The sequence below is a fragment of the Erythrolamprus reginae genome, chromosome Z, assembly GCF_031021105.1.
Source record: "Erythrolamprus reginae isolate rEryReg1 chromosome Z, rEryReg1.hap1, whole genome shotgun sequence".
NCBI lineage: Eukaryota > Metazoa > Chordata > Lepidosauria > Squamata > Dipsadidae > Erythrolamprus > Erythrolamprus reginae.
In genome coordinates, this window is record NC_091963.1 from 127,777,082 (window position 1) to 127,792,091 (window position 15,010).

Sequence of the window (15,010 nt, forward strand, 5' to 3'; positions counted from 1 at the left end):
CACTTGCGGGCTGGACTGGTCCAGAAGCAGCATGTCAAGTTATTCTACTGATTAATTGTTCTCGTTAACTCTAGATTCCTTGTCTCCTTGATTAATTTCCACCTATTGCTTCTTGTCCAACCCTCAGGTGCTTTGGAAAATAGCTTGACTCCTTCTTCTTTGTGGCAACCCCTGAGATATTGGAATACTGATATCATATCATCTCTGGTCCTTATTTTTATTAAACTAGACACAGGCAATTCCAGCAACTGTTCTTTATCTATTTTAGCCACGCCCTCTAATCCTTGTTGCTCTTCTATACACTCTTTCTAGACTCTCAACATCTATATTTCCAGCTTTTATACTTTTATCTAGAGAATGTGGGTCCTTTCTCTCAATCACTCAACCACTGCAGAACCTATTCCCCCCCCCCCTATAATGATATGTACACTGCATCCTCATTTTTAATAGCAAACTCATTTATTGCAACAATAACGTATTGCAAGGGACTGTGTTTTACTTTATCAAGTCCCAGAGAAAATAATTTCCTGAATCTCTCATTCTTCCTGGAAATCTAAACTTGTCCCTTTCATCTTCTGCTGGTAATGTGCATCAAATACCTCTTTTTGAGCCACTGTGAAATAATTCTTCCAATCACCAACTTGACCTGGGGAAATGCAACAACAATAAAAAAAAACTTAGGGGGTATTTCAGGATTAAGAAAAGCCTTAGATTACATCTGCAAACTCCATTCCACCATATTGTCTCCTAAGATCTGAGATCATATTCTTTGATAAATGGTAGGTGTGTTTTCTCTCCAGCTTTCTCTGAAGAAGGCAGAAGAAAAATTAAGATTTTAAAAATAAAGCAAAACAAATTCTGGAACATCTCTCATATACATCATCCCAAAGATGCTTTTTGAAAATGCACCTTTGGGATAACTGTGATGTGGATGACTGAGAATCTCCTTAGACAAGATGCCTGAACGGTTTTCCATATATGCTTTGATTTTGTGTGTAACATTTGTGTCACAGTTAATTTCATTTGTTCTTCTGGGTCAACATTAGACTTTCTCTGCATATTCATTCACAAGCGCAACTTACTCCCAAGAAAAGTTTAACAAGATGGCACCCCAAATCAAGTTCTCTGAAGAGTTTGACACATCGGGAATGCAGTTGCTTACACAGTTAAGAAGCTGGTTTGAAGATTAGCAAGCCCACATTCAAGACCCAAGTGCTGCCGCCTGGCAGGGTGAACTCCCATCTTTTGCTTCGGTTCCTTGATGGGAATATTCAATGTGTTGGTTATGACCTTTAAAGCCCTTCATGGCATCGGACCAGAATATCTCCGAGACCGCTTTCTGCTGCACAAATCCCAGTGACCGATTGGGTCTTACAAAGTGGGCCTTCTCCGGGTCCCGTCAACTAAACAATGTCGGTTGGCGGGCCCCAGGGGAAGAGCCTTCTCTGTGGCGGCCCCGACTCTCTGGAACCAGCTCCCCCCAGAGATTAGAACTGCCCCTACCCTCCTTGCCTTTCGTAAACTCTCAAAACCCACCTTTGTCGTCAGGCATGGGGGAACTGAGATATCTTCCCCAGGCCGATACAATTTATGTATGGTATGTTTGTATGTATGTCTGCTTAATAATGGGTTTTTAAAAATATTTTAAATTGTAAATTATTAGATTTGTTATGAATTGTTTTATTGTGTTGTGAGCCGCCCCGAGTCTACGGAGAGGGGTGGCATACAAATCTAATAAATAATAATAATAATAATAATAATAATAATAATAATAATAATAATAATAATAATAATATGAAATGAGCCCCTATGGGCATTCCCCAGGCAACGGTGATGTCACCAGATAATCCTTTTAACCCAGTAGTTCTCAACCTGAGGTTTGGGATTCCTTTGGGGGTCGAACAACCATTTCACAGGGGTAACCTAAGACCATGGGAAAAGACAACTTTACAATCCGACCAATCAAGTGTTTACAGTGGGATATCCCTCTGACCTTCCTGCCAATGAGCTTAAAGCTCAGTTGGGAGAATTGGCGCGAGACTTATGATTGGCGGTCACCACAACATTAGAAAGGTTGGGAACCACTATTTTAACCAGTGGTGGCTTACTGCTGGTTCAGACCAGTTCTTTTAGAACTGGTAGTGGAAATTTACCACCACATGCTGAAACAGCAGCGATGACCTGGGGTCTACCGGTCACCGCAGCTTGCAAAAAACCCCTCTGTGCATGCACAAAAGCTTCTGCATGTGTGCAGAGGGTCATTTCTGGGTGTTTTGTGCAATGCAAACCATTAGCGAAAGTAAGTAGAATTTACCCGTGCTTTTAAGTGCCTTAAATAGTGCCTCCAACAAGAATGGGATGGTAGCTTCATACAAACAAACAAACAAACACACACACACACACACACACACAGAGGCTAGATGCTATAAATTTTGGACCAAAGATAAGGAAACTTTGTAGGATTTGACCTAAAAGTAAGTGGATAATTTACTGCCCCAAATGTTTCCTGAAGCCTCCAGCGTATACCTAAATCATAGTTCCTAAATCACTGACACTGTTTCATGTTACATTAGTGATTCTCAATTATTTTCTGTTACACCCTCCCCATCAGGAGGAAGTAAACATTTCGCGCCCTCCTCCAACTCTCTGATCTGGGCCCCAATGCAGTGTTAATATTTATTATTTTACTTATTATAAGCTGCACGCAAACGAGTCTACGGAGAGGGGCGGCATACAAATCCAATAAATAATATTGGCTGGGGAAGGCTGCTCTACCCACTTACCTGAGAGTAAATCACCCTGAACTCAGTGGAGCCTGTTTTTGGTTAGGCAGGCAGAGGCTACCATGATTAGAGCACTCTTTTGACATGGGGCCAGGCCAGCTTAATCAAGCTGGTGCTTTGGGGTTGCTGGCCTGGCCCATAAGCATTGCCTTTGCTGGTCACTCACAGTGAATGTGAGTGGAAGGAAGCTTTAGGGTGCCGTTCGGAGCTTTTGCCCAGCTGCACATGATGCTCCTCCTTGTCCAGTCGCAGGTTCGCCATACTGTTCATGGTTACCGCAGCACCCATTGAGAACAACAAGAACCTATGCAGCTGCCCCACCCCTCTTGGCTACCTTCTCCTCTAGGCTTGGAGCAGCATGCTACTGGGAAAACAGGCGTCATCCAGGAAAATTGATTGAGAGAGACCATGCATATTCTATGGGATCACACAATCCCCCCTGGCATCGCTCTGCACCCCCACCCTGAGAAATGCAACCCACTATTTGAGTAGGTTTGTGTTACATTAAGGCAGTAAAACATAGCAATACTAAATGAATTTAATCCCTCCCATTCTATTTCCTTCTCTCAAATTCAGGCGGAAACAAGGAATTGCAGTCACATCTCTGTGTCTGACTGGGTTGTCATCCATTTTATAGCCCTTAACCTTCACAAAATCTTCAGTGTCAATGGCCACCGAAACATTGCTTATTCCAGATATAAAGGTTCCTAATTTAGAACTAGTTTAAATGGCCTGTTTTTCTTCCTAGTTTAAGGAAAGTTACTTCCTAGTTTAAGGAAAGTTACTTCCTAGTTTAAGGAAAGTTACTTCCTAGTTTAAGGAAAGTTACTGGGTTTTTGATCTTACCTTTCCTCATGAAGTTGCTTATTGACTTGTCAAATATGGAACTGGGTACGGATTCATAATTTGCCATGGGATTCTCTTTCATGACTTCAAATGTTGCCTTATGCACTATCTTCTGGACAATGTCCTCAGGCAAGTCGACTTGCAGGAAATCTTTTACACGGTGGATTTCACGGGCTAAATCCTGGCAGAAGATAGGCATGATTGGGAAAAAGACCACAGTGTGAGCAATGTAAAGTTAATTCACTGCATGATGTTAGATGCTGAACAGTAGTGTTGGGCGAACCGAACTTGCAAAGTTCGGGCTCGTGCAGAACTTTGCAATGTTCGGCATGCCGAACCCGAACCCAAACTTTAAAAAAAATTCAGGTAAAGTTTGGGTTCGGCGTTTGGCCGAATACCATAAAACGCCGCTGCCCAGGAGGAGAATGGGGAATCCCATCATGGGATTTCCCACCTAGTTTTGCTTGCTGCAGTGCAAGCAAAAGGAGGTGGGAAATCTCACGAGGGGATTCCGGGGGCGGGGCTTTGACATCATGGAGACTACTTCCTGGCCAGGAAATAGCCTCAGTGATGTCAAAGCCCTGCCCCTGGAATCCCCTCGTGGGATTCCCCACTCTCCTCCTGGGCGGCAGTGTTTCACGGTGTTTGGGCGAACACCGAACCTGAACCCGAACTTTACCTGAACTTCACCCGAACTTTACCCGAACTTTAAAAATAAGTTTTAAAAAGTGCTGCTGCTGTTCGGGTAAAGTTTGGGTTCGGGTTCGACAAACTCACCCGGACTTCACAGCAAAGTTTGGGTGAGTTCGCTGAACCCGAACTTCCTGAAGTTCGCCCAACACTACTGAACAGTTTGATGAGAAGATGCAGAAAATGATGGAAAGAGAGTTTTACCTCCAGAAGTCAAGTCAGATGACCTTTGGATCTATTTTACCTATATTATTCTCCTAGCATCTCACAATTGTCCTGGACAGTAACTTGGAGGAAGCAACAGATGTGTGAGAACAACTTCAATGTTGATATCACACATCCGTTCAACTTGCATACTTCTAGCAGAATGTTAAAAATACCAATCGGCATAGGTGTCAAGATAAAGGAGTGTTTATGCATATGTTTGGGGAATGCCCGGTAGTGCAGAACTTTTGGAAAAAAGTGCAAGAGGATATTAAAAAGTGGAAGAGGATGTTAAATATATGATGGACAATTAAAAAGGAAATGGCAGTATTAGTTAAAATGAACAAGATGGGAGAATTTAGAGAAATAAAAGAAGCAGTGATAGAAAGCGCTCAGGCGGTAATAGTCTTGGGTTGGAAGGATGCGAGAAAATGGACAATACAAAATTGGTACCATTACATGGTAGATTATATTCAATTTGAAATTATGGACAAGAGGGTGAATTCGGCCAATGAAACCGACTTGTGGGAACTGATGGGATGATGGGACAAGGTAATAACATGTAAATAGATATATTGCTCTTGAGTTAAAATGGTATATATAAAATATGCCCCCATTCCAGGGGAGGGGTACGAATGTTGTCTGGTGGTGGGCACAAATCACTGAGCACGTGTTGTATGTTGTGTGTGTGTGTTATATTTTAAAATCAATAAAAATAATTAATTTAAAAAAGAGAGAACAACTTCAATGTGAAATGGGCATTTTCTTATGATAAATATGAATTTTGAAAAGATGTGAAGGCTGGGAAAGAGGAGGAATGGGTTAATTAAAATATGGGTTAATAAAAAGATAAGGGACAAAACCATGTGACTGAATTTTGGTCACATTACTATGTTTTGTAGGTGTTTTGCATTTACACTTCCAGTTTTCAGCCAAACCATATCCTTAGCAATGCACTGGTTTGCTTAAACGATTGTGGCATTTCACTTAATGACAGCCTCAAAAAAAAGTTGTAAAATCAGATTGATCAGAAGACTAACCTATTTTACAACCATTGTGATTTACAACTGTGGTGGGTAAGCTACATTACCCTTATAAGTTGAAAACATTCTGTAATATGATTATGGTGTTAATTATGGTTAAATTCACAGCAGATATTTTCTTGAGAGAGAAACATCTGTTTCTGCCTAAGATTGAACTTTCAACCTTCTGAGTAGGAGACAAGAGTCTTCACCTCTAGGCCCCAGGCACTGCTCACATGACTGAATCCTCAGAGCTGTGATTTGTTCTACAAATCATAGTTTTACAAAACTTGGCTTTGTGCAATGTGTGTATCAAGCAATATAATGTTTATGAGATGTACTATATTTGCACTCCTCTAAAGCAACAACATTCCTGAATTCCTCCCGCCCTTTTTCTCATGTTTCTAAAACAAAATTAAATTCAATTATGCAAAGCCACTGAGCATATTATCTTCCAATCAGAAAAAACAGATTTCAAAAACATTTCCAGTAACTTTAGTGCACTATAATTCACCCCAAAATATTTCAAAATAGCTATAACAGGGCAAAACCAGTAACTTGTAACTTGATCATTTAGTCATTTCCCTATTTACACATTATTTTGTGTACAACTGCTGTGAAAGCTGCAACATTTTTAGAATTCCTCTATTTACAAGAGATCTAGGCAGGAAAGAATTTATTTCCTCCCCAAAATAAGACATCCTCTGATGGTTATTACCTATAAAGCCCTATATGACTCAGGGCCAGATTATTTACAGAACTGCCTCTTCCCACATACCTCCCAGGGACCAATAAGAGAACACAGAGTTGGCCTCCTCCAAGTCCCAATGCAGGTTGGCGGGACCAGAGGGGAGGGACTTCTCTGTGGCTGCCCAGGCTCTATGGAACCAACTACAGCTTGCTGTCTGTACTGCTCCCACCATACTGGCCTTCCATAAGATCATGAAGACCTGGATTTGCTGGCAGGCCTGAGCAGTCATGAACTAACAGCTGACAAGGCCAAATTGTATGAATGGTATGTATGCATGTGATCATGACTGTTTTAATTAATGGATTCTTTTTATTGCAGGTTTTATAATTTTAGATATTATATTTGACTTTTTTTTTAGTTTTTGTATTCATTTGTATTTATGTTATTATTGTAAGCCGCTCTGAGTCCTTCGGGATCGGGCAACATAGAAGTTGAATTACTGATTAGCACATTTCACAGCAGTCAATGAAATGCTGTACCTGTGAAACCCCTTAACCAGGACATGAAAGCAATCATCCACTGATACTATTAAGAAACCGTGATTCAGATCTTTGCTTCAACCCTAAGATACTATTAATAAACCGTGATTCAGATCTTTGCTTCAACCCTAAGATTGTACAACACTGAAAGGATTTCTCCACCACTTAAAACTTCCTCTTTTATGTGGATTCATTTTTTTTTCACCACTTGGAACTTACTTTTTTCATATCTTCATAGAAGACATAGAGAATGCAATGATTATCTTTCTCATCCCAATAACGCCGCACATGGTCATACCAAGATCCCCAGGCAACTAAGGCACAAAGTAAGATGGAAAAAGAACAAAGATCATCATCCATAAATCAATTGATCAATAGCAGTGCAATAATGGGGTCCAGGGGAAGAGCCTTTTCTGTGGTGGCCCAGGCCCTCTGGAACCAACTCCCCCCGGAGATTAGAATTGCCCCCACCCTCCTTACCTTTCGTAAGCTCCTTAAAACCCACCTCTGCCATCAGGCATGGGGGAACTGAGATACTCTTTCCCCCTAGGCCTTTACAATTTATGCATGGCATGTTTGCTTGTATGTATGATTAGTTTTACAATAAGGGTTTTTTAGTTGTTTTAGTATTGGATTTACATGCTGTTTTTTATTGTTGTTGTTAGCCGCCCCGAGTCTACGGAGAGGGACAGCATACAAATCCAATAAATAAATAAATAAATAATAAATAAATAAATAATACAAAGTCACTTACCTGTAAATTTCACAAGAGTCAATAGTATTTATATATCAATAAGTTTTTTGAAACAAATGTGGCAAAAAAGAGGGGAGAGAAGTAATTGGGGGAAAAATGGGAATTAGGCTTTCAATTGGATGGAGTAGGCAGAAAGTAAAAATGAGAGCAGAACACTTTACAATATGTGTTGGGGTACATGTCAGAATGTATTTCTATGGGAGGAATGGAAGCCATGAAAAAGAACAAAAGGACTTATATGAAACAACAGAAAGGAGCATGAATGAAAGGAAGAATGGAAGTGAGGAAATACAGGTAATTCTTGACCACACTTGAGTCTTAAATTTTCATTGCAAAGAAGAATGGAATTCTTTTTTTTTTTTTGACACAGTTGTCAATCGTGGTTAAGTGAATCGTGTGTCCGTTTAGCAAATTTTGATTACAAGTGGCAGAGAGTGTAAATTGGGCATAAATGAATATACAAGAGATATATGGCTCTTATTCTTCCCATTTTCAGATGACATTAATCCCTGAAAAATTATCCAAATGGTAATGTAGGCCCTTACAAAAAAACAAAACCCCCCACTACTTTCCCTATAGTAATTTTCAATAGTTACTTAATTTAAAAAATGAAAAACAAACATGCTTCTTATGCAACTGAATTTTTTTTCTGTGTGTATAATGGATTGATCTGCTCTATTACAACTCTAATTGAAACCCTTTTGCCTAAAACTATAACTTTTGCAAACATTTTGTCCTTCGGCCAACATTGAACTATTCCCTAACCGAAAGCAGATTTTAAGAGAAGCGGGAAAGAGAAATCAGATACAATATAGAATAAAACTCTTACTTTAAATAATTATAGATGTGAAAAGACTATTGTGAGCACATTATTTCTGCATCCCAGATTGTTTTTACACAAGCCTAGAAATTGTATTTACACACAGAATGGGCTGCTGGGGGTTTGCAGGGATTCGGGAGAACCTCTAGCTAAGATTCTATGCAGTTTGGAGAACTCTCAAATCCCACTCCTGACTGCTCCCCCATCCCCTCTGCTCTGCCCCTCTCAGGAGTCCCCACTTGGGCCATTTTGGATAAAGGTAAGTTCAGGGTGCGTGTGGAGGCTCAGGGAGGGTGAAAAATAAGCCTATTGGAAGGCCTGTTTCCAGTCTCCAGAGGGCCTCCATAGCCCAAGGAGGCAGTTTTTGCCTTTCTGGAGGCTCAAGGAAAGCCTTGGTAGCCCAGGGAGGGCAAAAATACGCCCCTCCCGCCATGGTGCAGGAGGCCAACTAGGGGTAGGCAAAGTTGGCTCTTCTATGACATGTGGACTTCAACCCCCAGAATTCCTGAGCTAGCATCATTGGTACAGGAATTCTGGGAGTTGGTCCACAAGTCATAGAAGACCCAACTTTGCCTACCCCTGAAACTAGGCCATGCCCAACAACTGGGCAGAGAATCTCTTGTTAAAACTTTTAAAGCCCACCCTTGCTTACACGCCATGCTAAACTGGGTTATTTTCAACCCTTGCCTGTTTTTAGTGACTTAAGTAACACAGACTATTTGACTGATCTATGGGTTAATGTTTTGCAGAAATAATAAAAAAAGAATATTTACAAACAGATTGAACTGGTTTTGGGTTCACCAGAATGGACTGAGACACATTCTTCTCTCTCTGGAACTTCAGACATGATTCAAGGTCAATCATTGAAACAAGAGTCGACTAGAAAAAGCAGTGGCTTCTTGGTTATATAAGGTGGTTTCCAATTTGAAAAGTATTGGATACTGAGGCAGTATCCAGTACTGCAGTTAAAAAAAAACTACCTTAGGATGCAGTTTCCTTATTTTGGACAATTAAAAGTTGTCCAAAAATATATAATCTGAAAGTCATACATAAAGTGACTCCTGAAAGGTTTGTGGAGACATCAACTGAATTTTTTTTAGCAAATAACATTAAACCCAGTGACTTACTGGTTGGATAACATAACAGGAAACAGATGAGGGGAAAAATCAGCTTATGAAACAAAAGGGTGTGGATGACAATTAAAAAACTTCTGAAGGATAGTTTTTTTGTTTGTTTGTTTTGGCAGCCTCTGAGTCAGTGATAGAATACAGAGCAAATGATCATGGCTGAATGAAAAATTAATGAGTAGATTAACTCTTTGTAATTCACCTCTGGGTAAGGAAAGGAGTTGACACCACCCACAAGTACTTCATACAGCTGTTCCTCAAGAGAAGACCACAAGAGAGTAGTCTCTGGTAATTTTAGAACACTGGGAGATGACAGAATAGCCATCTTTCTCAAACTATGATTAGTGCCTTTTAAAAATACACTAGTTTTGTGTATCTCCTTTTCTAATTACTTTCAAATTTGCTTGTTGACTGCTTTTAGAGCTACTGATAACTTTTGGATCAGCATTTTACAGTTCTGGGTTAATTTCAATTGTTAGTAAAATAAGCTTTAAATGCAAATTTAAGGACTTCAATAATTTAGAGGGGGAAATAAACAGCAAAAGGTTAATTGGAACATTGGTTTTATAATGTTACAAATGGATTGAGGTTCCAGGTGATTTTGAAATAGGATTTTTGAATTAATTATAAGAAATCTTTTTATTTCTGGCTGATCTCAGAGGGTCAGATTAGGTAATCATATCTCGTCAGCCCTTATTCTTAACACTGGTACACCACAGGGTTGCATGTTGAGTCCCTTTATACTCTTTATGCGCATGACTGTATTCCCATGCGCAGCTAGTAATAGTATTACAAAATTTGCAGATGATACAATGGTGGTGGGACTCATCTCTAGGGGGGAGGGATAAGTCTGCCTATCACTATGAAGTGGAGACAATAACTTGTTCCTTAACACCAAGGAGCTTATAGTGGACTATAGAAAGAATAGATCAGACATCCAGTCCTTGCTTATCAATGGAGACCGAGTGGAACAAGTTGCCAGTTTTAAGTTTCTGGATGTTATCATAAAAGAGGACCTGACCTGGGACACTTACATTGCAGCGCTGGTCAAAAGGGCCCAGCAGAGATTGGCATATTTGTATATTGGTAGTATACAAAGATATAACAATGTTTATATACAAGATAATAGTAAGAGAGAAACATTAGGACAGGGGACGGTAGGCACCCTGGTGCACTAATGCACGCCCCTTACTGACCTCTTAGGAATCGAGTGAGGTTAACAGTGGATAGTCTAAGGGTAAAGTTTTGGGATTTAGGTAGTGACAGAGTCAGGTAGTCAGTTCCATGCATTAACTACTCAGTTACTAAAGTTGTATTTCCTGCAGTCACTAGCAAGGAGCTAACTTTTGTTTTAGCAAACATAAAATCGATTTTTCCAATAAGCTATTACAAATTCTTGTAGCTTAGCCAAGTTAATATTGCAAATTCCTCCTATCTACATTTCAAAAGAATTGCTGAATAAGTTTTGGAAATTGCATCATGGTACTATAAGTCACCTTTGCTTTTAAATCTATAAAGTATTGCTTAATTAATTAAAATCATTGATTGGCTTTACTGGAACTGGCAGATGAGATCTCAGAACCACTGAACTATATCTTTAAAAGATCTGGAGCACCCAGGAACTGCCAGAGGACTGGAAAAGAGCTAATCTAGTTCCCATTTTCCAAAAAGGGAAAAAAATAGATTCAGGAAACTACAGACCTATCAGCCTGACCTCAATACCAGGGAAGATTCTAAAAAAGATAATCAAGCAACGATTAATGAACACCTAGAAACCAACAAAGTAATAACCAAAAGCCTACATAGGTTTGTCAAAAACAGATCAGGGCAGACTAATCTTATTGCATTCTTTGACAAAGTAACAAAATTAGTGGAGCAGATAAATGCTGTCAATACAATTTACTTGGACTTTAGTAAGGCATTTGATAAAGTAGACCATAAGCTACTATTAGATAAAGTAGAAAAATATGGGTTAGACACCACCACCACCAGATGGATTCAAAACTAGCTGATGAACAACACTCAATGTGTAGTGCTCAATGGAACTGCATTTACGTGGAGGGAAGTATGCAGTGGAGTACCTTAAGGTTCTGTTTTAGGCCCAGTACTCTTCAACATTTTCATCAATGACTTGGACGAGGGATAGATGGGGAACTCATCAAATTTGCAGATGAAACCAAACTGGCAGGAATAGCCAAACTCTCCACAAGATAGGCTCAAGATACAGAAGGATCTGGCAGACTTGAACATTGGGCACTATCTAACAAAATGAAATTCAATAGTGAAAAAAGTAAGGTTCTACATTTAGGCAAGAAAAACAAAATGCACGGGTACAGTATAGGTAGTACTTTCCTTCGATAGTAGTAACTACAAATGGGAACTTGGAGTCCTCATGGACAACCATTTAAATATGTTCAGCAGCTGCCAAAAAAGTCAAAACAGTTCTAAACTGCTTTAACAGAGGGATAAAATTATGTGAAGTGTTAATACCACTTTATAATGCCTTCATAAGGCCACATTTGGAATACCCTACTGGCCTTCCAGAAAGCCTTAAAGACCTGGCTATGCTGGCAAGCCTGGGTCCGTTGATCAAATGATACACCTCCAGATTTGGCCACAAGAAGGTTGTATGATTTTATTAATGTTTTTTTCAATTGTCCTTTTTAGATATTGTACACCACCCAGAGCCCTTTGAGAGTTGGGCGACATATACATTAAATAAGTAATGAATTGAGTTTTGGTTGCCACAATGTAAAAAGGATGTTGAGTCTCTAGAAAGAGCGCAGAGAAGAGCAACAAAGATGATTACGGGACTGGAGGCTAAAACATATGAAGAACGATTGCAGGAAGTGGGTATGTCTAGTTTAATGAAAAGAAGGACTAGGGAAGATATGATAGTAGTATCCAATACCTCAGAGGTTGCCACAAAGAAGAAGGAGTCAAACTATTCTCCAAGGCACCTGAGTAGAGCAAGAAACAATGGGTGGAAACTAAACAAGGACAGAAGCAACTTAGAACTAAGGAGAAATTTCCTGACAGTTAGAACAATGACCATATTTTTCGGAGTATAAGACGCACCTTTTTCCTGCCGAAAAGAGGCTGATAATTAGGGTGCATCTTATATTCTGAATGTAGCTTTTCCCCCCCAGCCCTAACTAGCTGCTAACGATCTTCCCAGCTCTTACCTTGCAGGCTCTTTCATTGTTTCTCTCTGCGAAGATTGTTTTCCAAGCCCTAAGTCTTTGCAGGATTTTTTTCCATTCCTCTAACTTGCTCCGAATAAGTTTCTTCCCAGCCCTAACCAGGTGCTAATGATGTTCCCAGCTCTTACCCGTTTGCAAGCTTTTTCATTGTTACTCTCTGTGAGGGATGTTTTTCAAACCCTGTCTTTGCAGGGATTTTTTTCATTATTGCTTTACTTGCTCTGAATGTTTCCAGCCCTAACCAGGTGCTAACAATGTTCCCAGCTCTTCCTGGCTTGTAAGCTCTTTCATTATTACTCACTGTGAAGAAGGTTTTCCAAGCCCTAAGTCTTTGCAGGTTTTCCCCCCATTGCTCTACCTGCTCCGACTGTTTCTTTCCAGGTGCTAATGATGTTCCCAGCTCTTACTGGTTTGCAAGCTCTTTCATTGTTACTCTATGAAAATAACAGGTTTTTTTAAAGCGGTAACCAGGGGATAAAATAACGTGCTGCAGCTGACCCGACTAAGGACGCTAGCCAGATGAATACCTGGTAAGCAGATACTTTTCCCTATTTTCCTCCCCCAAAACTAAGGTGCGTCTTATATTCAGTAATCCGTGGAACAGCTTGCCTCCAGAAGTTGTGAATGCTCCAACACTGGAAGTTTTAAAGCAGATGTTGGATAATCATTTATCTGAAGTGGTGTAGAATTTCCAGCCTAATCAGGAGGTTGGACTAGAAGATCTGCAAGGTACCTTCCAACTCTATTATTCTATTCTATTCTATTCCATTCCATTCCATTCCACTCTATTCATTATTGGGTGCATTCACTGTCCCTTAAGAAAAATAAAAAGGAGGCAAACCCCAGTACCCAGATATTTTGAATTGAGGTGCAACTCTAAAGATCTAGAAAGATACACAATACTAGCTCAGGGATATCATTCCTGGCAAGCTGAATGGATGTGGTGAATCTCTGATACTTTTTAATATTTACTCTAAAATTATTTCTGGCATTTCATTATGGTTTGAGCAATTATCTCTGAATTTTGATTAACGCATTGGCTACTGGCCACTGGTTTCAACACACCTTTGCCTTCCATGAATTTTGTAATATACTCTTCCCAGGTTCCTGGATCTGGCTGTGTTAAATTCATCTTGTCAAAGAAGTAATAGGATACCAGATTATCCTTAGCATTGCGAGCAACATAGATCATCTGTAATGGGATAGAAAAGAGAATTGTATGTACCATATTTTTTCGAGTATAAGATGCATCATTTTCCTCTTAAAAGTGGCTAAACATTCAGGTGCATCTTATACTCTGAATGTAGCTTTTTTTGAAGCTTTAACTAGGTGCTAACGATCTTCCCAGCTCTTACCTTGCAGGTTCTTTCACTGTTATTCTTTGCGAAGAATGTTTTCCACCCTAAAACTTTGCAGGGGGGTTTTCATTGATCTAACTTGCTCTAAATGTTTTTCTCCAGCCCCAACCAGGTGCTAACAATGTTCCCACCTCTTACCCACTTGCAAGCTCTTTCATTGTTACTCTCTGCCAAGAATGTTTCACAAACCCTTTGTCTTTGTAGGTTTTTGTCATTGCTCCCAATGTTTCTTTCCAGCCCAGGTGCTAATGACTTTCCCAGCTCTTACTGGCTTGCAAGCTCTTTCATCGTTACTCTCTCTGAATAAGTTTTTTTTAAAGCCCTAACCAGGGGAAAAATAATGTGCTGAAGCTGACTAGACTAAGGATGCTAGCCAGATGAATAAGCAGATTTCCCCCTCTATTTCCCTCCCAAAAAACTAAGGTGCGTCTTATACTCTGAAAAATACAGTATGTGAAAGTAGATTAGGGCTGAAGAGTGGGGCAAACATACGAGGGAGCTTTAAATGAACTTACTTTGCACTTATTTTCCCAAAAGCTTTTAGGGACAAGCTGGAAGGGGAGGTGGGTCTTGATCACACGAGGAGATGGAGCCTTCACCAATGTATCAACTCCTGAGGAAGAAGAGTAGAGTAGAAGACAACATCAGTCCAAAAGCCTATATCAGTGATGGCGAACCTATGGCACGTGTGCCACAGGTGGCACACGGAGCCATATTTGCTGGCACGTGAACCGTTGCCCTACACATCCAACGTGCATGTGTGTGCTGGCCAGCTTATTTTTGGCTTGCACCGAGAAGGCATTTTTGGCTACCAGAGAGCCTCAGGGGGATGGAGAAGGGCATTTTTATCCTCCCCTGGCTCCAGGGAAGCCTTTGGAGCCTGGGGAGGGTGGAACATGAGCCTACTGGGCTCACCAGAAGTTGGGAAACAGGCCGTTTTCAGCCTCCAGAGGACTTCCGGGTGGCAGGGGAA

The 15,010-nt window shown here is 40.3% G+C and overlaps 1 protein-coding gene across 1 annotated transcript in view; it reads right to left on the bottom strand.

The window, feature by feature from the left end:
• Positions 1 to 440: 440 nt before the first annotated feature.
• Positions 441 to 15,010, bottom strand: part of LOC139154833 (sulfotransferase 1B1-like) — a 17,106-nt gene continuing 2,536 nt past the window's right edge. The window contains exons 3-7 of the mRNA XM_070729841.1: positions 14,553 to 14,650; positions 13,745 to 13,871; positions 6,995 to 7,089; positions 3,630 to 3,810; positions 441 to 646 (exon numbers count right to left, since the gene is read on the bottom strand). Coding sequence (XP_070585942.1) covers positions 537 to 646; positions 3,630 to 3,810; positions 6,995 to 7,089; positions 13,745 to 13,871; positions 14,553 to 14,650 — 611 coding nt within the window. The 3' untranslated portion in view covers positions 441 to 536. The remainder of the gene's footprint in view (positions 647 to 3,629; positions 3,811 to 6,994; positions 7,090 to 13,744; positions 13,872 to 14,552; positions 14,651 to 15,010) is intronic.